The following is a 23,146-nucleotide window of genomic DNA, read 5'->3' as shown; positions in this document are numbered from 1 at the left end:
CTCCCAGCTCGCTAGCCTCAATCTGAACCTTGGTATTTACCGTGATGACGGACTGGCAGTGTGTCGCGCCTCGCCAAGGAGCAGCGAGAATACCAAGAAGCGCATATGCCAAATTTTCAAAGAGAACGGCCTACGGATCACGATTGAAGCCAACAAGCAAACCGTCAACTTCCTTGACGTCACTTTCAACCTGAGAAATAACAGCTACCAACCATTCACGAAACCCAACACAACACTCCAATACGTGCACCATGACAGCAACCATCCACCCACCACCACGAAAAGAATACCTACCGGAATCAATAAAAGGCTATCGATGCTGTCATCTAGCAAAGCTGAATTTGACCAAGCAACTCCCCCGTACCAAAAAGCCCTTGATGAAAGCGGATACAATTTCACCCTCACCTATGAACCCACGCCAGGAAACCAGCCAAAAAAGAACAGAAAACGAAGCGGCATCATCTGGTACAACCCCCCATACAGCAAAAACGTCTCAACGAACATTGGACACAAATTCCTCAATCTGATTGACAAACACTTCCCCAAAGACAACAACCTAAGAAAAGTATTCAACAAGAACAACATCAAATTGAGCTACAGCTGCATGAACAATATACGACAAATCATCTCAAACCACAACAAAACAATTGCAAATGAGCCGTCGACCCCCAGTCAGAACGACTCCAAAACCAACAAAGCATGTAACTGTCGAAAGAAACCTGATTGCCCTCTCAACGGGGGGTGCTTACAAACATCAGTTGTCTACCAATCTAAGGTAATACGCAAGGACATTAACACATCCGACACATATGTAGGATTAACCGAGGGTGAATTCAAAACCAGATGGAACAACCACAAGGCTTCTTTCAGGAACAAAAACCTGCGAAATACCACAGAACTCAGCAAACACATTTGGGACCTCAAAGACAATAATGTTGAATATTCAATAACATGGCAAATTATTGCATCCAGCACACCTTACAATAGTGGTAATAAAAGATGCAACCTATGCTTGAAAGAGAAACTGTTTATTATTTACCGTCCAGACCTGTCATCCCTCAACAAGCGCAGCGAAATTGTAACAACATGCCGCCATAGACGGAAACACCTCCTAGGTAACACATGAGCCAATCACCACGCCCCTAGGCCAGCCTGTACCCACCCACTCTGTGCCCTATATAAACCATGGTATGCGAATGCTCCCATTAAAATCTCCTGACGATTGAGGGTACCCCCCCTCATGAAACAGGCCTGTAGAGATGAAATAGTCTTGTGATTTTTTTTCCCCACACATACATATATATATATATATATATATATATATATATATATATATATATATATATATATATATATATATAAATAAATACTTGAATTTCAGTGTTCATTTATTTACACATATACACACACATAACACTAGATGGCAGTATTGTCCTGTTTAAGAGTGTCACAACATTGCTGTTTACGGCAGACGAACTGCTTTACGGTATACAAAAACGTGACTGCTGTTGTTGTGTGTTGTTGCCGCGCTGGGAGGAAGTTAATGAAACTGCCTAACAATAAACCCACATAAGAAACCAAGAACTCGCCCTCCATCATTCTACAGTTATAACGTGATTGGGCAGGTATGCTGGTTATATTGTGGGTTAGCGGACTCAGGTCCTCATGGACCTGAGTCCGCCTGAATTTCAGGAGATTTTCGGGAGAAAATTTGTCCCGGGAGGTTTTCGGGAGAGGCGCAGAATTTCGGGAGTCTCCCGAAAAATCCGGGAGGGTTGGCAAGTATGCGTTATCGTTATGTTAGCATATTGAGAAATGCCGCCCCCAAGAAAATGTTTGTTCGGTTCTGAGGGAAAGGTAACTTTGTTTAGCTTTCCTAAAGGGGTAAAATGAGGAGTTGGGGCTCGGCAGCACTGGCCAGCCCTTCGAAAGTCCTTGGGAGTGTGACCAATGACAACAAAGTGGTCGTGGCGAAAGGCATACATATAGGAGGACCGGAGGGAGGAGTTAATTACACAGATCATGTTGGCGGAATGCAGAAAAAATAAAAATAAACGATTCAGACCTGCAAATATATACAAAGCTTTCATTGTGCAGCTGCTCTTTAAGAGTCCAAAAATCAAAAACATAGAGCCCAAAATCGGTATAATTGGTCCCCTTTAAGCAAGATTATGAAAAACAAAAGAAAAAGTCGAGTGAAGCTAATGCTGTGCTAACCAGTCAACAAGCTGACGCCGAAGTAAAATCAACTGTATGTTTGTGATGCTTATCACTGACATTTAATACCTCCACCAAAAAGTTATGCAATTGTTGGGGTTTGTTACAGTGGTACCTCAACTTGTAAGTACCCCATCTTAAAAGTATTTTATAATGCTTTTGAGTTAAGAGCCTACCCACCGCTAGCTGGCGTAGCAAATGCCACAGTGAAGCCTGTGAGCTCCATCCAAAAACATCTGGTCTTACTTGCCGGCAATTGCTTATAACTACAAACCGGAATAACTTTGTTTTCCACCAATGGACACCATTAGCAGCAGTCCACCTTCTATAGTCTTCCTAAGTTGTCAAAATTCTCTTTCTGTCGCTCACAACTGGCGGTGTCCACTTTTCTCCCCCTCTACTCTGATTGTGGGAGATAGCATAACTAGAAATATCCACTTTTTAAAATGACAATACCCAAGAGCCAAAGTTATGGACATTGTTAATGCTCTCGTCTGTTGAAGCTAATGATCAATCAATATAAATATCCTTTATTTAACCAGGTAAAAATCTTATTGAGATTAAAATCACTTTTCCAAGAGTGACCTGGGCAAGAGGACAGCAAAACAAACTTACAGAAATCAAATCAAATCAAATCAACTACATATAACAACTACCGTACACAAACGGCAGTCAAACACCACAGTTAAAATATAAATGATAACATTAACCTAAAAACACACGATAAGTAAAAAAAAAAAAGAAATGTTCAGTAAAAACAGTTTAAAAACAAGAACAATGCCCAATAAAACTGTTTTCTCGACCCTCTAAAATGGAGGGTCGAGAATGTGATCAGCTCAGGTAATCTCAGATCCTTTTGCAAGTCATTCCAAAACCAGGGAGCAGTATATCTGAAGGCTTTTTTTTAACCAAGATTTGTGTTGGCTCTTGGTACCACCGCGCCAAGGATGTCCTATGACCTGATAGTACCAGTAGAGTGGAAAAATTAGTTGCCTCTATATTATAGCTATTATGTATGTCTGATTTATGACACCAAAAGACATCCAAGGTTTGCAGAGATATGATCAAAATAGTATCAATCTCAAGGAGATTCCCGAACCATTTTGAGAGATGATGAGGAAGCCAGTCACGTGATCGCGTGACGTCCCGCTAGGAACCAAAGACCCCTTCCCTATCAACAGCAATGCTAATCAAGCAGACTTTGTGAGAGCCAACAACTATTACTTTTGGAAAAATTATGATCCAGGACCTTATATTTTTGAGCCCGAACACAAAGAGGATGAGCAATACGTTTTAGAAATCGAGTGATGGATGGGACACTAGCATCCGCAGCATTGCTAGGTGCTGAACATACAAACTAACAAAACAAACCAGAATAAAACAAACACTTGCTGTAATATTTCCACTCTCGCTAGGATGCCGATCAACTGGACGCTCACATAATTCCGTTTAGATAAAGATTCAATCGTGATCCTCACGAAGGGTTAAAAAAAGTTCCTGCAGGAAGCGTCTTATGGGGTCTATTTCACTATCTCGGGATGTCAAAGTCGACCAGACTGTCAGACCACAGCCACATTTGTCTACTACTAGATGAGAGCTGCATGAATTATAATCTAGAATTTACTTTTAGCAAGTTTAAGATGAAGCAGAAGCAGCCGAGTAATAGCAGCGTAAGCTAGCATTAGGTCACTGCTATCAATGCGCTGCTAAAATAGTTTGTCTGCATTACTCATATTTGGTTAATTCTCAGATCACTACATGTAAATGGCATATTGTTAGCAGATTCTGGATGTTTTTAAAGAGTATAATGAGCGCAACAGAGGACCCTCAATCTGTTGAATCAAGTGTTGTCTATTTATGATTTTGAATGCATAAAAAAAGCCAAGCATACGTGTTCTTGTCTTACATAAGGATTGTGAATGATGAACACCAAATCTCTTTCCAATATTTGCGTATTTCCAGTATGACTGATCTAATAACATTGTCAGAGTACAGAAGCGTTACTACTGTGATGTCAATCTCCGAAAATAGCCGAAGGTATTCAGAGCGCAATATTCAAAATGGCTGTCTGAATTTGCGGCATTTTGTGATGTTGATGGTGTTTTTACATACTTTGCGAATAGTAAATACAATTTACTGTATTTCAGTGTTTTCATGTTTTCATTTACTGTGTTTCATGTTTAATGGATACAATGAAACACAAATAAGCATATAAAGTCAACTTGTTTTTTCACTCTACTGGTACTTTAAGCTGTAGCAACTGGAATCTCTACACATATAGAAACGCAAATAAGTGGGAACCAGACCAAGAAGTGACTTATATATAATAACCATCAATCAAGAAAATCTGCGAACATACACAAAGACGGACAGTTTGCTGTAGCATACAAAGTGCAATGGTGGACAAGGTTGCCAGAACCAGTAATAAAAGGTAAGGCACAGTGACATACAGTATCCAGTTTTTTCAAATACACTAAGTCAGCGTTTCTCAAAGTGTGGGGCGCGCCCCACTGGTGGGGAATAGAGACATGACAGGTGGGGCGCGAGGAACGGGAGGAAATTTCACTTTAATTATTTTTTTTTTATTATATTCTTAGATTTTTTTTTTTTACTATGCTTTCATTTTCTATACACAATGTAAATCACTTTGTGATTCTGTCTGTGAAATCTGCTATATAAATAAATGTAAATTACTTATTTTTCCTGTAGGCTTTAAATTTCTGGAGGAGCGAAAGTTTGACAGACATAGCAACAGTAACTAATGGGGGCGGGGCTAAGCGGAACAAATTTGACGAGACAAGCGCAGCAAAATTAAAAGCTGTCCCACTGTCAAACGACGCAGTGGCGAGACGTATATGCGACATTGCAAGTGATCTTGAGGAACAACTCGTAGACAAATTAAAAGAAAGTCGTTTTGCTTTACAAGTGGACGAAGCTACTGACAGCAATAAAGACTGCCTGTTCATCGCATACGTACGCTTTGTGAATGGCGAGTCACTGTGCGAGGATTTGCTGTTTTGCAAATACATAAAAAATAGAGCCACTGCTGATGAGCTGTTCAAGATAATGCACAGTTTCCTCAAAGAACACGACCTAAATGGGAAAACTGTGTGGGCTTTTGCTCTGATGGCGCACAGACCATGGCAGGGTCAAGAAACAGGCTGTAGGCTTTAATAGAGAGGGTTGCGCCAAATGCGCATTGGACACACTGCGTCATTCACCGGGAAGCACTCGCGTCAAGGCAGCTCAGCCCCGAACTCAATGAGGTTTTAACATGTTGTGAGCGCGGTACATTTGATCAAAACACGACCACTGAAAGCGTGACTGTTCTCTGCACTGTGTGAGGAAATGGGAGCTGATCATACGGCCGTGCTGTTTCACAGTGAATCAAAGTGGCTCTCCCGGGGCAAAGTGCTGTCACTTGCCCTGTCTTGCCAAATGCATAGCTCCTCTTTTTTTTGCAAAGATTGCAAAGTGGCACTTTTATTTTATTTATTATTGAACTTGATGCAAGTTATTTGATTTATTATTGAACTTGATGCAAGTTATAACACTTTTATTTGATTTATTATTGAACTTGATGCAAGTTATAACACTTTTATTTGATTTATTATTGAACTTGATGCAACTTATAACACTTTTTTTGATTTATTATTGAACTTGATGCAAGTTATAACACTTTTATTTGATTTATTATTGAACTTGATGCAAGTTATAACACTTTTATTTGATTTATTATTGAACTTGATGCAAGTTATAACACTTGTATTTGATTTATTATTGAACTTGATGCAAGTTATAACACTTTTGTTTTATTTATTATTGAACTTTATGCAAGTTATTTTATTTCTTATTGAACTTGATGCAAGTTATACCACAGCTGCACAGTTATTTTATTCATTATTGAACTTGATGTTATTTTATGTTATTGAGTTTGAATGTATACAACTTGATGTTACTTGATGTTCAATAAATTTGAAAATGTTAAGCTTGGCATTAGCGTTCTGTTGTGGCGATGGGGGCAGGTGGGGCTTGAAAACTCCCCCTTGTCCAAAGTGGGGGCTGACAAAAAAAGTTTGAGAACCACTGCACTAAGTGTTGGGTGCATTCATAAAGAGCAAGTCTCCATAATCTAGCAAAGGCATGAAAGTGGTGTGGATCAAGCGTTTCCTAACTTGCAGGAAAAAACAGGACTTGTTACGAAAGAAAAATCCCATTTTAGTTTGAAGTTTTGACATAAGTTTTTTAATGTGGGCTCTAAAAGACAATGAGAACCAAGAAGCCAACCAGAACAAACCAAAATGTTTGAAGTCCTCTTCAGTCTGCTGGAAGTAGTAAATGCTTTAGATTGTTATTACATTACTTCAAAAAACTACTGTAGTTGTTTGTTGTATATTTTGTTCTGCTTCTTTTTGAAAGGTATATTACGTGTTAAAATTGTGCTGTTTTTGGGGACCAAGCGCGATGAAATTGATACCAATTCATTTCAATGATTTGAGATACGAGTGTTGTAAGTTACAAGCTTGTAAGTTGAGGTACCACTGTAGTTATTTAGCAACATAACTCAAAATGTTATGCACTGATTTTCATGAAACTTTAAGGAAATTTCCAAAATAGGATAAAGAACAACTGATTAGATTTTGGGCCTGATCGGGATGATTTCTACTACATTACAAGCCTCAACTTGTGTGTGTGTGTGTGTGTGTGTGTGTGTGTGTGTGTGTGTGTGTGTGTGTGTGTGTGTGTGTGTGTGTGTGTGTGTGTGTGTGTGTGTGTGTGTGTGTGCCAGTGGCCCGGACTCCACCGACAATGACAAAGATTGTGGATGACTGACAAGAGGGTTAACTGTGTTTCTTTCATTTCGCGAACCACTGTCTGGATTCGGGAATGTTTTACTATTTAAAGATAGCGGGTGGAGGTCTGCGCTCTCTAAGTACTTTTCGAAATTGTAATGTGTTGTTCCAGTGGAAGTGGACCAGAAGGACTCGCCTGTCCCTCATTATTTTACAAGGAGACACTGAACAGTTTAAACATTTTTTTGGTAAATCTCATTTCACTTTGCTTTTGAATCCTCTTGTTTTATATCTGACTAACTTTGTAGTTTTGTTAAAAAACAGACCAATTAGCTGATTTCCATAACATTGATGTTAAAATGTGCCACACACTCATACATCATCAGCCTGGTTTGTATAAACATACCTGTTCAGGTGCGGTGGAAATTCTGGTAGAAAATGTTCCTTGAATTTTGGTGGAAAAAGGTGCTTTTGTTTTAAGGATTTATTTTTTTAAGCCTGAAAAATAATAGTCCTAAACAAATGTTTAGGACTATTAGGATAGAATGGGAAAGCTTAGTATGTTGGTGTGTTTGTCGGTGATATTAATTTTACTGTGTGACAGTGTTGACTCAAAGGAGATTTCCATGGTACCTGTTTTGATACAGAGCCACCCTAAAATAATCAACTGCATTTATTTCATCAGTTATTTGGACAGACACAATCAATAAAGAGAGCAGTCCTACCAGTTGAAGACTCCAGTTTTTCAAAAGAGAAAACTTTGAAAAAAAAGAGAGTTGGAAAATGTCAGAAATTGAAGGGAAAAAGGAGAGAGAAAAAAAGAACGTGAGAAATACTTACAGTGTTGCCTTCTGCTCTCAGGGGTCCGAGGAGTGTTGGCTCCAAGAAGACGTCACAGTCCTTCTCTGCACTGCTTGGGCACTCTTCAGATCTGATAGACACACAAAATGTTAGTTAGAAAAATATGCCAAGACATTACAGTTTAAAGCACTACCGTGCATCAAGCGGAGTAAGAATTAAATAAATGTCTGTGAGTTGCTGGGGGTTTTTTTTCAAAAGAGGAGAGAGAGAGTTATGAGAAAAAAAAACAATAACATACAGTAGAAATTACAGTATGTGAAGTAGAGTAATTACCACCTGTTTTTAAAGATACAGTAGTGTTTTATTGTTTTTTAAGTTTTAAAGTGACTAATTTCCTTATACACTTGAACATTTAAAAAAACAAATTGGAGGTTGAGACTTGAGTGCTCCACTGACCCATCAGCAGGCAGTGAGTTAGGCGCACACACTGCGTCGCGGTGCAGCAGCAGATCATTGAGGACTCGGGTGTGGGCGGAGGTGACCTTGTCGCAATTCTCTTCATTTGGTACGTTCACGATATGATCTCGCATCTTACAACCCTGAATGTATGAACACAGATACGTCTTCATTCTGTAACTCAACTCACAGTGCCCACATGGACATGATCAAATATAATTTTCTATTTTCCATACCTTTACCATACCAGTGGGGTCAAAGCGGAGTACCGTCTGGTTGCAACACGGATAGATTCCTGCTCCATTCCAGCTTTTGTCAGAACCCGTGCTTGGGTACATCACACTTTCTGGGTGGTACTGGCAGTGGGTCAGCTCTGCACACACAAACTCCTACACCAATACACAAAAACATATTTTGTTACCTTTATAGCCCTTCATAGTCTCTCTTACACACAGACACACAGACACACAGACACACGCACACACACACACACACACACACACACACACGCGGGCACGTGCAAAAAAACCTGTTGGCAACGGGAACAAGTAAGACAGTTGATGGTTCCCCAGATTCTCCAGTAGACCAGGACCCAGGATTTGAGCTCCTCATAGAGACTGCTGATGTATTCATTGGCATCCCAGTTCTTCTGCCTTCACACACACACACACACACACACACACACACACACACACACACACACACACACACACACACACACACACACACACACATACATACACACACACACACACACACACATGCAGGTAAATTACATGTAGTGCAGTTCATCCATCCATTTTCTACCGCTTGTGCCTCTCTGGGTCGCGATGGGTGCTGGAGCCTATCCCAGCTGCACTCGGGTGGAAGGGTACACCCTGGACAAGTCTTTGGAGGTGGGAGGAAGCCGGAGTACCCGGAGGGAAGTCACGCAGTCACGGGGAGAACATGCAAACTCCACACAGAAAGACTCCAGGACCTTCGTATTGTGAGGCACACGCACTAACCCCTGTACCACCTTGCTGCCCTAGTGCAGTACAGTACAGTATAAACTACTTTACTGCCATACCTTGAGTGGGTGTAGACAATCTCTCCGTGATAGTCAATGTTGATTTTTCCTGACAAACAAGAAATCTTCCTCTGCGTATCTTCAGTCAGCATTTTCAAACACAGACCACACCTAACGCCAAACAGGGAATGTTAAATGATATAATTTCGAGGAAGTTAAATACTTTGAGACCAGCTGAATACAATACAACGAGAGAAACAATTTATCGAATGCTGAATGTTTTGGCAGTGGTAATTTTAGAAGTAATGTATCAGTAAGTAGTGCTGGACTGTCAGGGTTAGCAAGACCTTCTCTGCTACTGTAAACAATTTGAGGCATTGACCTACAAACCCCATTTCCATATGAGTTGGGAAATTGTGTTAGATGTAAATATAAACGGAATACAATGATTTGCAAATCCTTTTCAACCCATAATCAATTGAATGCACTACAAAGACAAGATATTTGATGTTCAAACTCATAAACTTTTTTTTTTTTTTGCAAATAATAATTAACTTAGAATTTCATGGCTGCAACACGTGCCAAAGTAGTTGGGAAAGGGCATGTTCACCACTCTGTTACATCACCTTTTCTTTTAACAACACTCAATAAACTATTGGGAACTGAGGAAACTAATTGTTGAAGCTTTGAAAGTGGAATTATTTCCCATTCTTGTTTTATGTAGAGCTTCAGTCGTTCAACAGTCCGGGGTCTCCGCTGTCGTATTTTACGCTTCATAATGCGCCACACATTTTCGATGGGAGACAGGTCTGGACTGCAGGCGAGCCAGGAAAGTACCCGCACTCTTTTTTTACGAAGCCACGCTGTTGTAACACGTGCTGAATGTGGCTTGGCATTGTCTTGCTGAAATAAGCAGGGGCGTCCATGAAAAAGACGGCGCTTAGATGGCAGCATATGTTGTTCCAAAACCTGTATGTACCTTTCAGCATTAATGGTGCCTTCACAGATGTGTAAGTTACCCATGCCTAGGGCACTAATGCACCCCCATACCATCACAGATGCTGGCTTTTGAACTTTGCGTCGATAACAGTCTGGATGGTTCGCTTCCCCTTTGGTCCGGATGACACGATGTCGAATATTTCCAAAAACTATTTGAAATGTGGACTCATCAGACCACAGAACACTTTTCCACTTTGCATGAGTCCATCTTAGATGATCTCGGGCCCAGAGAAGCCGGCGGCGTTTCTGGATGTTGTTGATAAATGGCTTTCGCTTTGCATAGTAGAGCTTTAACTTGCACTTACAGATGTAGCGACCAACTGTATTTAGTGACAGTGGTTTTCTGAAGTGTTCCTGAGCCCATGTGGTGATATCCTTTAGAGATTGATGTCGGTTTTTGATACAGTGCCGTCTGAGGGATCGAAGGTCACGGTCATTCAATGTTGGTTTCCGGCCATGCCGCTTACGTGGAGTGATTTCTCCAGATTCTCTGAACCTTTTGATGATATTATGGACCGTAGATGTTGAAATCCCTAAATTTCTTGCAATTGCACTTTGAGAAACGTTGCTCTTAAACTGTTTGACTATTTGCTCACGCAGTTGTGGACAAAGGGGTGTACCTCGCCCCATCCTTTCTTGTGAAAGACTGAGCATTTTTTGGGAAGCTGTTTTTATACCCAATCATGGCACCCACCTGTTCCCAATTAGCCTGCACACCTGTGGGATGTTCTAAATAAGTGTTTGATGAGCATTCCTCAACTTTATCAGTATTTATTGCCACCTTTCCCAACTTCTTTGTCACGTGTTGCTGGCATCAAATTCTAAAGTTAATGATTATTTGCAAAAAAAAAAATGTTTATCAGTTTGAACATCAAATATGTTGTCTTTGTAGCATATTCAACTGCATATGGGTTGAAAATGATTTGCAAATCATTGTATTCCGTTTATATTTACATCTAACACAATTTCCCAACTCATATGGAAACGGGGTTTGTACATACATCCATCCATCCATCCATTTCCTACCGCTTATTCCCTTCGGGGTCGCGGGGGGCGCTGGAGCCTATCTCATCGGTACTGACTTAAATTCTAGTATTTTTTCCATGAAATTATATACATTTTTTTACAAACAGTCCCTCAACTTCTTTTAGTAGCATGTCATGCTGCTTCTCGTACATGTTTGATTGTTTTTTCCAATCCGATTTCAGCTTCTGTGTGTTGTCATGTCAATGAGAGTGCTGGCCAACTGTCACTTAAACTGTATCAGATTTCAGATTTGCCTCACATCCCACTATAACGTCAGCATTTTTCTAGCCACTGATTGGTTGATAAAAGCAAAACAGTTTGACAAAAGTATGTAACAATCTGGAAAGTAATATGGATTTTGTGTATACCTCGTTACATATCTAGTGAGCATCCATCCATCAATTTTCTAATTTTGTCCCTTGCGGCAGTGGTCCCCAACCACCGGGCCGCGGCCCGGTACCGGTCCGTGGATCGATTGGTATCGGGCCGCACAAGAAATAAAAAATAAAAAAATTAATTTTTTATTTTTATTTTTATTAAATCAACATAAAAAACACAAAAACCTCCCTCCCCCATTTACACTCATTCACACAAAAGGGTTGTTTATTTTTGTTATTAATGTTTCTGGTTCCTACAATATGTATCAATATATATCAATACAGTCCGTAAGCACACATGATTGTATTTTTTATGACAAAAAAAAAAAAAAAAAAAAAAAAAATCCCCATACTACCCACCCCGGTCCGTGAGACAAATTTTCAAGCGTTGACCGGTCCGCAGTTACAAAAAGGTTGGGGACCACTGCCTTACGGGATCACGGGGGGTGCTGGAGCCTATCCCAGCTGCACACGGAAGGCGGGGTACACCCTGGACAAGTCGCCACCTCATCGCAGGAATAACACAGATAGACAGACAACATTCACACTCACATTCACACACGAGGGCCAATTTAGTGTTGCCAATCAGCCTATCCCCAGGTGCATGTCTTTGGAGGTGGGAGGACCCGGAGGGAACACACACAGTATGATGTCTTCTATTTAACTTTATTTTGCATTTATAACAGCTGACCAATAGGGGGCAGTGTATGGCAAGCCCTAACAGCGTCCACTGTAACGACTGATGCGCAACTTTGACATTAAGACTCATGCTCATAAGAGAAAAGAGCCTTTAAATATTTGTCCACTGTCGTGTCTACAATTAATCACAGGGTTAATAGCAATTAATCCAAAGTGAGTGTGCAAAAACAACATCTAAGATGGATAAAGTGTTTATTTCTTCACCTGTAAAGAGTTGAGGCGTCTCCTGGTGAATCTCGGTTCTGGTAGTTCGGGTCAAAGAGACTTTCAATCTTCTTCTGAAACAGTTTGCTTGAGGAAATAAAATAGACATTTTACTTTAGTCAATTGTCTCTTTTTTAAAATGTTTATTTATTCATTTGGGGGGATTTTTATTATTTTTTTTACAGATAATGAGAAACAGACACTTTAACTAGGGCTGTCAAAAAGAACGAGTTAAATAATGCAATTAATCACAACATATTGCATGAATCATGTACATACGCAGGTTAATCACACAATTTATTTTGACATTACATGCTCCTTTACCTTAACCGCAGATGGTTACCTGACATTTGGCGCGGGTTGTAATAAGGTCAGTGATCAGATCAATGCACACATCAGTACAAAGATGAGTAAGGAGACTCTGACTGATGTGCTCGCTGGTAAATTTCACTTTAAAATACAACCCGATGGAACTTTCCATAAAACTGTTTGTACGTTTTGAACAAATAAATGACGTGCATTCAAAAGAAAATCCTGTATGACTTTCTGACAGTAAAACTGTATTTGTGTCCAAATATTGGGGTCTTTTTAAAGTTAATTTAAACCATGCAAGCAAGTAATAACCTGTCATTAATCATGATTAATGATTGAAGCAACTTCCTTGTTCAATTACGGAATTCTGTCAACTTCCTTCGTTTTCAAGTAGTGCGCATGCAAGTGACGTTGAGGCGACATTGGGGCCACATTAGGGCAGAGGTGTGGACTCGAGTCACATGACTTGGACTCGAGTCAGACTCGAGTCATGAATTTGATGACTTTGGGCTCGACTTGACAAAATGTAAAAAGACTTGCAACTCGACTTAGACTTTAACATCAATGACTTGTGACTTCACTTGGAATTGAGCCTTTTGAATTGACATGACTTGACATGACTTGCTACTTTCCCCAAAACCCAAAGATGAAAAAGTTATTCGGGAGCGCTCCGTATTTTTTATTGTGTACTTGTCTATCAGCGTTGCGTGTGTCAGCTGGTGTGGTCTCAGTACAACAGCCAATCAAATTAGATCTACTTTGTTTTCATCACACAGCATTCATCCAATCAAATTGCAGGACAACCAACGAAGAAGACATGTCCAAACCACACGCCAGTGAACAAAAAATTGGGTATAAAAATTACGAGGTGGTCAACACAAAACGGTTTGCAATATGCAACACATGCGGTTCGAAAATTACTGATGGAGAGGAAACAACTTCCAACTTCGTCCGGCATTTGAAGTTGCACAAAGAACGGTAAGTTTTGAATGTAAGATAACGTTTATTGGCTAAGTAACGTGACTTTTATTTGCTGTGTAGTTAAATCAGTGAGGCTGTAAACTCACTGCTAACGTTATAACGTTATTGCAAACACGGGAATCTGTTGCAGTTCACTACCTTATTCATACTTTTTGTTCAGTGATTTTTTTTAAGCAGGGTTAGTCAATATATCACACGTAACGTTAGACGGCAGTCAGCAGCACCGCGTATTTTAGCCACCTAAAAAAAGACAAAAATAGTAAAATAAAGGTCAGTTAAAATGTATACTATATTATGAATATGTGTACCGTTTTAGCTAGCTTTCTGACATACTGTTGGTTGTTTACCTCAGTGGTCCCCAACCACCGGGCCGCGGCCCGCTACTGGTCCGTGGATCGATTGGTATCGGGCCGCACAAGAAATATATATATATATTTTTTCTTTTTTTAATTAAATCAACATAAAAAACACAAGACACACTTACAAGTAGTGCACCAACCCAAAAAAACTCTCTCCCCCCTTTTGTTCTGGGCATTGAACATGAAGACTCTTCCTTCACTGTTACGAGTGGCCATGAGAGTCTTGGCAGTGCCTGCCTCCAGTGCTCCAGTGGAGCGAGTTTTCAGCCATGGTGGCATCATACTACACCCCCATCGTGCACAAATGACTGACAGACTCTTGGCTAATTTGGTCTTTTGCAAATGCAATGCAGCATAGGGCCCTGACATATAAAAAGTACAACTTTTTTTGTTATGTTCACGTATATGTCATGTTTTTTCAATGTTAACACTTTTGTACAAATAAGTACATTTGCACTTTATTTTTCAATGTGTTTGTTCTGTATAGGAATGAGTTAATGTTTAAAATGACTGGTTAATAGTGCTATTATGAAGTGCAATGTCAGCACAATTTTCTTTCCTGCAATTTAAAATGCACTTGTTTTAATAAATAAATACAGCGTTTGAAAAGCATACACAATCTGTGTTAATATATTAGTCTGTGGTTAAAAGGACTTGAAAGGACTCGAAACTCAACATGCAGGACTTAGGACTTGACTTGAGACTTTCCAGTCTTGACTTTGGACTTGACTCGGGGCTTGCCTGTCTTGACTCGGGACTTGACTCGGACTTGAGGGCAAAGACTTGAGACTTACTTGTGACTTGCAAAACAATGACTTGGTCCCACCTCTGCATTAGGGCCTGCGCGCGTTCATACTGGAGACTGATTTTACTCAGCTGGGAAAAATCTGATTTCGAAAAAATCTGATTCAGTTCACTTTGGCTTGCAGTGTAAACATAGCATATTGTATATAGTTAAATAAAAAACTTTGTGTCAGGTTTGTGTTGTAGGTTACAAACCCTATTATTATTATTGGTAGTAGTAGTAGTATCATATATATTTTTACTGTTTTTTGGTTTAATTTCTTTTGACAATATGCTGTGGGCCTACAAAACTCGAGCTATGGACCACAAATGGCCACCGGGCTACACTTTGGACACCCCTGCTGTTGAATAGCTTTGTTGCAGTAGGTTCTTCAAAACAACAATGCGCTCCTGTTGAATAGACAGGGATATTTTCTTTCAGAATTTAGTAACGCTGACAAAATAAACGGAGACAAATTAAATGTCCACTGCAGAGGATGCTGGTTCTCTGAAATATACAAAATATCAATAATAGTGAGGGGAGGTCCTTAGCTATCGAGAACCGTGGCATTAGAACAATTTAGTTGAGTAGCTCTGCTATACTGTATACCTGTAATTGTTTCTTCATGTCTCAAACTGAATTTAAGATGCATTTATAACTGTGAAAGGCATATTATAAAGTTTTAAGTATAGAAGATCTGCATTTTAATTGTGCAGAAGACAGTCATTGAGTCATTGTCATTTCAGACAAAAGCACATGCCTTGCTGTGTTTTTGGTCTAGCTAGCAGGTACATGAAATAAGGTACAAATGTACGTCTGAACCTAAACTGTGACATTATGAACTAATAGACTAAAGATGACATCACAGGTGGTAATATTTGAAACATCAATGTCAAAGTGAAGAACCAACACCACTGACCTCTTGAACTTGTCTTTCTTGTCCCTGATGTCGTCTGCCTCATTGTGGTTGAAGAGCTTGGCAATCCGTGAGGCCAGGTTACTGTTGATGCAGTTCATGTTGCAGGGTGTGGCCACGATGGCACTCATGTGTTTGTGACAGTACTGGATACACTCTTCCACCTGTGCATAAACAGATGCATAATAGATCTCAGCAGAATGTTCTTTACATATACAGTACTGTACAACATATACAGTTACACAATTTTCAGTATTCCAGCTCTGTACAACACCACAATGGATTTGAAATTAAACAATCAAGATATGCGTTAAGTGCAGACTTTGAGCTTTAATTTGAGAGTATTTACATCCAAATCAGGTGAACGGTGTAGGAATTACAACACATTTTATATGTGCCTTCCACTTTTTAAGGGACCAAAAGTAATCGGACAATTGGCTACTCAGCTGTTACATGGCCAGGTGTGTGTTATTCCCTTGTTTTTTTCATTTATTCCATTTACAAAGAGCAGATAAAAGGCCTAGATGTAATTTCAAGTGTGGTATATTCATTTTGAATCTGGGGAGGTCATCTCTCAATATGAAGTCCAAAGAGCTGTTACTATCAGTGAAGCAAGCCATCATTAGGCTGAAAAATCAAAACAAAGCCATCAGAGAAATAGCAAAAACATGAGGTGTGGCCAAATCAACTGTTTGGTAAGAGAGAACGCACTGCTGAGCTCAGCAACACCAAAAGACCTGGAAGACCACGGAAAACAAGTGTGGTGGATGACAGGCAAATCCTTTCCCTTGTCAAGAAAAAGCCCTTCACAACAGTTGGTCAGATGAAGAAAACTCTCCAGGAGGTAGGTGTGTCTATGTCCAAGTCAACAATTAAGAGAAGACTTCACCAGAGGAAATACAGAGGTTTCATCACAAGGTGTAAACCATTGGTGAGCCTCAAAAACAGGAAGACCAGATTAGAGTTTGCCAAGAAACATCTAAAAGAGCCTCTGCAGTTCTGGAACAACATCTTATGGACAGATGAGACAAATATCAACTTGTAGCAGAATGATGGAAAGCGAAGAGTATGGAGAAGGGAAGGAACTGCTCAAGAGCCAAAGCATACCACCTCATAAGTGAAGCATTGTGGTGGTAGTAGCATGCATGACTGCCAGTGGAACTGGATCTCTTATATTTATTGATGATGTGATAGCTGACAAAAGCAGCAGAATGAATTCTGAAATGTTTCAGGCAATATTATCTGCTCATATTCAGCCTAATGCTTCAAAACTCATTGGACGGTGCTTCACAATGCAGATGGACAATGACCCGAAGCATACTGCAAAAGCAACCAAATAGTTTTTTAAGGCAAATAAGTGAAATGTTCTGCAATGGCCAAGTCAATCACCTAACCTGACTCCGATTGAGCATGAATTTCACTTGCTGAAGACAAAACTGAAGGGAAAATGCCCAAAGAACAAGCAGGAAGTGAAGACAGTTGCTGCAGAGGCCCGGCAGAGCATCACCAGGGACCAAACCCAGCATCTGGTGATGTCTATGTCTTCCACACTTCAGGCTGTCATTGACTGCAAAGGATTTGCAACAAATTATTAAAAAGTCACAATTTGATTTATGATTATGTTAGTTTGTCCAATTACTTTTGATCCCTTAAAAAGTGGAAGGCACATATAAAGTGTGTTGTAATTCCTACACCGTTCACCTGATCTGGATGTAAATACCCTCAAATTAAAGCTCAGTCTGCACTTAAAGCACATCTTGATTGTTTCATTTCAAATCCATTGTGGTGTTGTACAGAGTTGGAATACTGAAAATTGTGTCAATGTCCAAATATTTATGGACCTAAATGTATATATATATATATATACATACATATATATATATATATGTATATGAATATATATATATACTTATATATATATAGATAGACATATATAGAGTTATATATGTACGTATAGATACACAAACAAGTCACACATGTAGGAGACATTCATTGATTAACAGGCATCTTGTTTTTTTTTAATCAGAACTAATTACCACCAAAAACACACACAACTAAAAGTGTAAATATACTGTATATGTTCTGTTTGTTACAGAGGCCCACAAATCTACAGCAATAACCCTTAAACTTACTAACATGTCCATCTTCAAGAACTCGGAGGAGATCAGGATTGAGATCACATTGCTGGGCTCTGCAACCGACAAACACCACATGACCAACCAACAACACAAAACACACAGCCAGTGACCCACCAAGCACTCAGATAAATCACGACGGTTCACATGTGCAAATGACCGCTCAGGCATTCTCCTGTGAAATGTGTGAGTGTTGCGAGATCACTTGTAGATTTTACCGAGCCGAGGTTTGTCCTTAGATGAGTTCCTCCTGACATAGTTCATGAGCCAGTCGAAGATTTGAACATCGCAATGAACTGAGATGTCCACTTCCTCCCATCTCTGCGAGTCCACAGACAAATACTCAGCGAAGTAGCGCATCTCTTTGACGAGAAGGTCTCTGGGACACGTGAAGTCCTGCTTCAGGTTCTTGGCCTCGTCACACACGTGAATGACCATGTTAAGACTGTGTGGGAACATTTGGAATCATTGATTAACAACTGTGTGCAGTGTTTGTTATACATTTATTTATTCGTGCCGGCATGCCACCAGTAAGTTTGGATCACCACAAATAGATCTGGTACTACCTGTACTATGCAAAACTAGTTTTTCATACCTATTGGCACCTGTTTTGGCATATGTCCCGAAAATTTGAAATCAAATCATGGAGGCATGGCAGAGATATTTAGAAAACAATCTTGCCTTCCTTCATACTTTCTCCAAACGAGACATATGGAGTTTAACCAATTTGTGATGTGTTTACATTTGGTGATATGAGCAGATATCTCCATATATGGTAAAGTTTTACCGGTAGATCTTTCCGCAAGTCCGCCATTGTATTCAATAAGTTCCCCTATTTTTCTCTATCCTCTAGTTGTTGGACAGACTGACTCGTACATGCACATGCATCCTTCGCTGTTGCCATTTCTAATACAAAGTAGCGTATAGTTTGAACTTGTATCTGTAATTGCTGCGGCAGAGGAGATCCAGACACCAGGATACCGCCACAAGCCCGAGGAATGTGAAGGTGGGGCGTGGATGCGGCCCGCCCAGACTCTGACGAGCGATCGAGCTAAGAATACATAACCTGAAGACACACCTCTGTTGTTTGGTAACATTTCTCTTTTCCGATGAAATGTCCAAAGTCTTGTTTTGTAATGGGCACATTGTAAATATCAAATAAACAAAACAAGAGCACGAATGGAAAAAAGGAAAAATGTAGCGAGAAAAAGATGAAATAGTGACGCTAACACTAATATTTGTCATTATATATACACATATGGATAAAGTTGTGGTTTTTTAGCCTTTAAAAAAAACATTGCATGCACATGTGTCATAGCTGATTATGCAATTTACACCATGATGTTTTCTTCTCCCCCCAACAAGTGTCGATGTGTTGTTGATCTGCACTGTGAAAACAAGGAAGATGCAAACTTACTCTCTTTTGTCTTTCTTCTCCAAAGCACAAACACTTTCTGAGGGTGACGGTTTGCGGCCTGGCAGCACACAAAATATAAAAATAGAAATGTATCGCAAAATCAGTGAGAAAAAGGTAGCCTTTTTTAACAAAGCAAGGTGGACTGCACCTTGCTTATAATCTCCCATCATGAGACACACACAACCTGACCTGATGCGGCAAAGTCCAAATAACGGACAAAGTCAGGCTACACAACTAAAGATGTGTTGCAAGGATAAATCCACACAAAATCAGAGGTTGAACCTCCAAATAGACGTAATACGCACTGTGAGCATCGTTTATTTAGATTTTTTAGGGTTTTTTCTGATGCAGCCACATAAGGGCGTAAGCTATAGCCAAGAGGAACACTTTGATGATAGCACTGAAAATACAATTAAGAGGAGTTGGTAGATGCAGGTCTGTCCTGACTACGCAGTAGAATAAAGCTAAAGCAACAACAAATTTAGAGAACATAATGTCTCCAGTACACCACAAACTTGTTTCGTCTTGTAAATCTCACCTTGCAATTACAACAGGTAACCATTACCTTATTTTTATAATTAAAGGGCCCCTCTATTGCCGACAACATTGGCACTTATTTCACAATTCTGGACCTAAAAATTATGCCTACAGGTACCACCACCCCCCTAAAAATAATAATAATAATAATAATAATTATAAACAATAGTGTTTAAGGCTTGTTTTCATTTTGGAATGTCCACTTTTAGCTCCAAACTGTGTGCAGGCCAGCATTAGCCTGCTGACATCTCCTACAGAAGACTGAAAGCAATTTCATATACTTGTGTTGGAGCTTAAATAGTTAGGGTTTTGGCACAAGATGCGAGACTAAATCCGAACAATCTAAGTGTAAGACTAGATTTGACCAATCTAAGTCTATGAGCATGAACTGATGAAGCATACTTCAGTCCGGTTGCAATCGATCGAATGCCCTGAGAATATAATGACCTGGATGGATGTGTTTTGGTAGCATCTTCATCCCGAATCCAGTTATTTTTGTGCATATTCTGAAATTCTGCAGGACTGATCAGAAATGTCTGCCAGATGCAATGTTGCAGGTTGTAGCAATACAACTAAAGAAGGGGTCAGCATGCAAATATTTCCAAATGATGGGAATATGACGAAAGAATGGATCTCTCGGGTCAAATTGACTCACGCAAAATCTGACGAACCAGGCGAAAGCAGTGTAATTAGCAGGGATCATTTTAATGATTCTGACTTTGAAGAGGGGTTTTGGTCTGAATTTGGATTGAACATTTTTTTATAACTCAAGTCAAATGTGATCTCGAAAATCAGGATCACCCTCGAGGGGAGAAAGACTGAGTCAGAACCTGAGGAAAAACAGAGAAAGAAGAGCAGACCCTGCGCTCAAAAATGAAAAAAAAAAAAAGGCAAGCCTTTGGTATTCTATTTTGCGTCTTCTTCTACTGATGTTTTCCTCAAGATCCTTCAAGGAAATGCTGAAAGAGCATGAGGAAGCACAGGCTATGATGTCTATGGAAGAGCAGGAATGTCCGGAAATATTTATTTTTTGCTCATAATGTAACCATATCAGTTTTAAAGCAATCATGGACCAGGGAGACAAAAACATGCAATTATGTGATCAAAATAATAGTATTACATTCCTATTGTTTTACATATACATTCACATTTTCATATTTACAATCTACATTTACATTCTATCCGGGGAAATGGGCTCCAGTTCCGTAGGTGACATCACACCAAGAGGGGGGCGGCATATTGATTCTGGCGATGGAGTTCCAAGTATATTGGTTATCTACCCATTACTCAAACACTAGTTTATATTACGGGAAAAGACTGCAAGGTTAGTTTTCAGGCGCAAAAAATACATTAAAAAAACTTGTTAGTGAAATTTGGGTCATCTGAACGCTATGGGTCTTTTAACTTCCTTCTACGCTTGTATGGCAGTTAACCAGCCCCATGGAGCAGATTGCATTCCACCTTGGAGGTAAAGTGAAACAATTTGAAAACTAAACAAGGCAAATAGTAAATAAAGAGGAAGTAAAACTTGTTGGCAAGGTGAAATAATGAATACAGGGAACTGTAACTGTACTGGCAATGTGGCCACTTCCTGTCGGCAATGTCTCACCGGTGTCCAACATGGTAGGTAGTCCATTGTTAGGCTCATCTGCTGTCACGGAGTTACACTGGTTGTCTAGATGAGGAAGACCTCCAGAGCTTTTCAGTTCCTCAAAGCGAACAGCACACTGTAAAATCCAGTTTGTATTGTTGCATGACCAAATCACACATGGATGTAATCATTTATACTTTTACCTCCTTGGGAGTGAAGCCCGGAACTAGCTTGGCCACACTGTCCCAGTCTATGGGCTGGGTCAGTCCCCAAAGGGAGCCCAGCACCATGTCCAGAACCAGGACATTGTTGTCATAAGGAAAATTGTTGTTGTCCAAGGAGCAGCGATTCATCTCTAACAAGAAAATAAGTTATTAGTACACACTGTCCCTAACCCCCATATTTAGAAATTATAATTATAATTATGATAATATATTTATATCCATGTTAATGAATATAATTAGAAGTGAACTAAATATTATTTTAATATCCAATCATTTGAGTGTGTGATAATCTTCACTCCATTAAGATATTAAAGTGAACAGAATTTCATGATATCATAACCAGTCATTCACTGGAGGTTAAAGTTATCATTGTCTCTAGAAGGAAATTAACCACTTGTCTTTTTTATCCTTAGTGTTTCGTTCATGGTTTCTGAGTAATTAACAATAAGGGTGACTAATACACGTCGAAATTCAATTTTCTTGACAGTTGGAGAGATGATGCTAAAGTAGGCCGAGTGCCATCTCTGCTCGTCCAGGCATTAAAACAAATGACTACTTAGGAAACAGTCACACTATAAACGTAATACAATAACATACTTATCTTCTGTCAAGGAGGTTGTTGTTCGTAACCTTGCGAGGAAAACGAAATGGTTTGGGTAATGTTTTGTCATTGAGAATAGGTGATGCTGATGATGCGACGTTCTCCTGCCGGCGGACAACCGCATTGCTAATGCTAGCTAACTTTGCGGGGCAGCATGTGGTGCCTTCAGGGGCTCCTGGTAAACTCTGCTTTTTAATAATGACGGGTTGAATCGCAAAAACCTCTCACATGTCATTGTGAATTGTTTTGTGTGTATTTAATTTTTAATGCTTTTATAACTATCCTGGTCAAAAAATGTGACGGGTTTTAAGGGAATGTTGAATATATAGATGTTGTGACAAATTATAACTGTTTAACCTGAACGCAACATTTGTTCCAACTGCGCACTGCTGTAGTTTGGTAAGGTGCTCTGCATGTCAAATATTAGTATTAGGAAAAAAAATACATTTCCACTCCAACTGCTTTCACGTCAAAAAGACAAAATGGCATTCAAAAACTAGAGCTTCAGTGTAAATTGAAATCACCTTACAGTCGCCTGAGTTGGTTCGTTTTTCTGCTGCGCACTGCAGCCGGAAGCAGGGCGTCCGGTTGCTAGGAGACGAAGGTTGTCTTTCCTAAAACATCCTGAACTACGACAAAAGTTTCATATTACATCAGTCACGTTTTAGGAGATACTGTCTTGTGGTGATAACGTGAACAACTATTAAA

The 23,146-nt window shown here is 39.7% G+C and overlaps 1 protein-coding gene across 6 annotated transcripts in view; it reads right to left on the bottom strand.

The window, feature by feature from the left end:
• sanbr (SANT and BTB domain regulator of CSR) overlaps window positions 1-23,020 on the bottom strand; it is a 37,827-nt gene extending 14,807 nt beyond the window's left edge. For 3 of the 6 annotated variants that reach the window (XM_061963232.2, XM_061963198.2, XM_061963215.2), the window contains exons 1-14: window positions 22,435-22,557; window positions 21,817-21,968; window positions 21,632-21,749; window positions 19,486-19,543; window positions 18,287-18,513; window positions 18,066-18,124; window positions 15,937-16,097; window positions 12,582-12,668; window positions 9,337-9,447; window positions 8,797-8,920; window positions 8,504-8,656; window positions 8,268-8,410; window positions 7,851-7,941; window positions 7,736-7,768 (exon numbers count right to left, since the gene is read on the bottom strand). In XM_061963232.2, the coding sequence (XP_061819216.1) occupies window positions 7,736-7,768; window positions 7,851-7,941; window positions 8,268-8,410; window positions 8,504-8,656; window positions 8,797-8,920; window positions 9,337-9,447; window positions 12,582-12,668; window positions 15,937-16,097; window positions 18,066-18,124; window positions 18,287-18,513; window positions 19,486-19,543; window positions 21,632-21,749; window positions 21,817-21,966 (1,515 nt within the window). In that variant the 5' untranslated portion in view covers window positions 21,967-21,968; window positions 22,435-22,557. Of the gene's footprint in view, window positions 1-7,735; window positions 7,769-7,850; window positions 7,942-8,267; window positions 8,411-8,503; window positions 8,657-8,796; window positions 8,921-9,336; window positions 9,448-12,581; window positions 12,669-15,936; window positions 16,098-18,065; window positions 18,125-18,286; window positions 18,514-19,485; window positions 19,544-21,631; window positions 21,750-21,816; window positions 21,969-22,434; window positions 22,558-22,962 lie in introns of those variants that run through there. The other 3 variants (XM_061963209.2, XM_061963223.2, XM_061963241.2) reach the window with 3 other exon arrangements.
• Window positions 23,021-23,146: the final 126 nt, after the last annotated feature.

The sequence above is a fragment of the Nerophis lumbriciformis genome, linkage group LG02 (genome assembly GCF_033978685.3).
Source record: "Nerophis lumbriciformis linkage group LG02, RoL_Nlum_v2.1, whole genome shotgun sequence".
NCBI lineage: Eukaryota > Metazoa > Chordata > Actinopteri > Syngnathiformes > Syngnathidae > Nerophis > Nerophis lumbriciformis.
The sequence above is the reverse complement of the archived record's forward strand: the minus strand, read 5'-3'. Positions and strand labels throughout refer to the sequence as shown.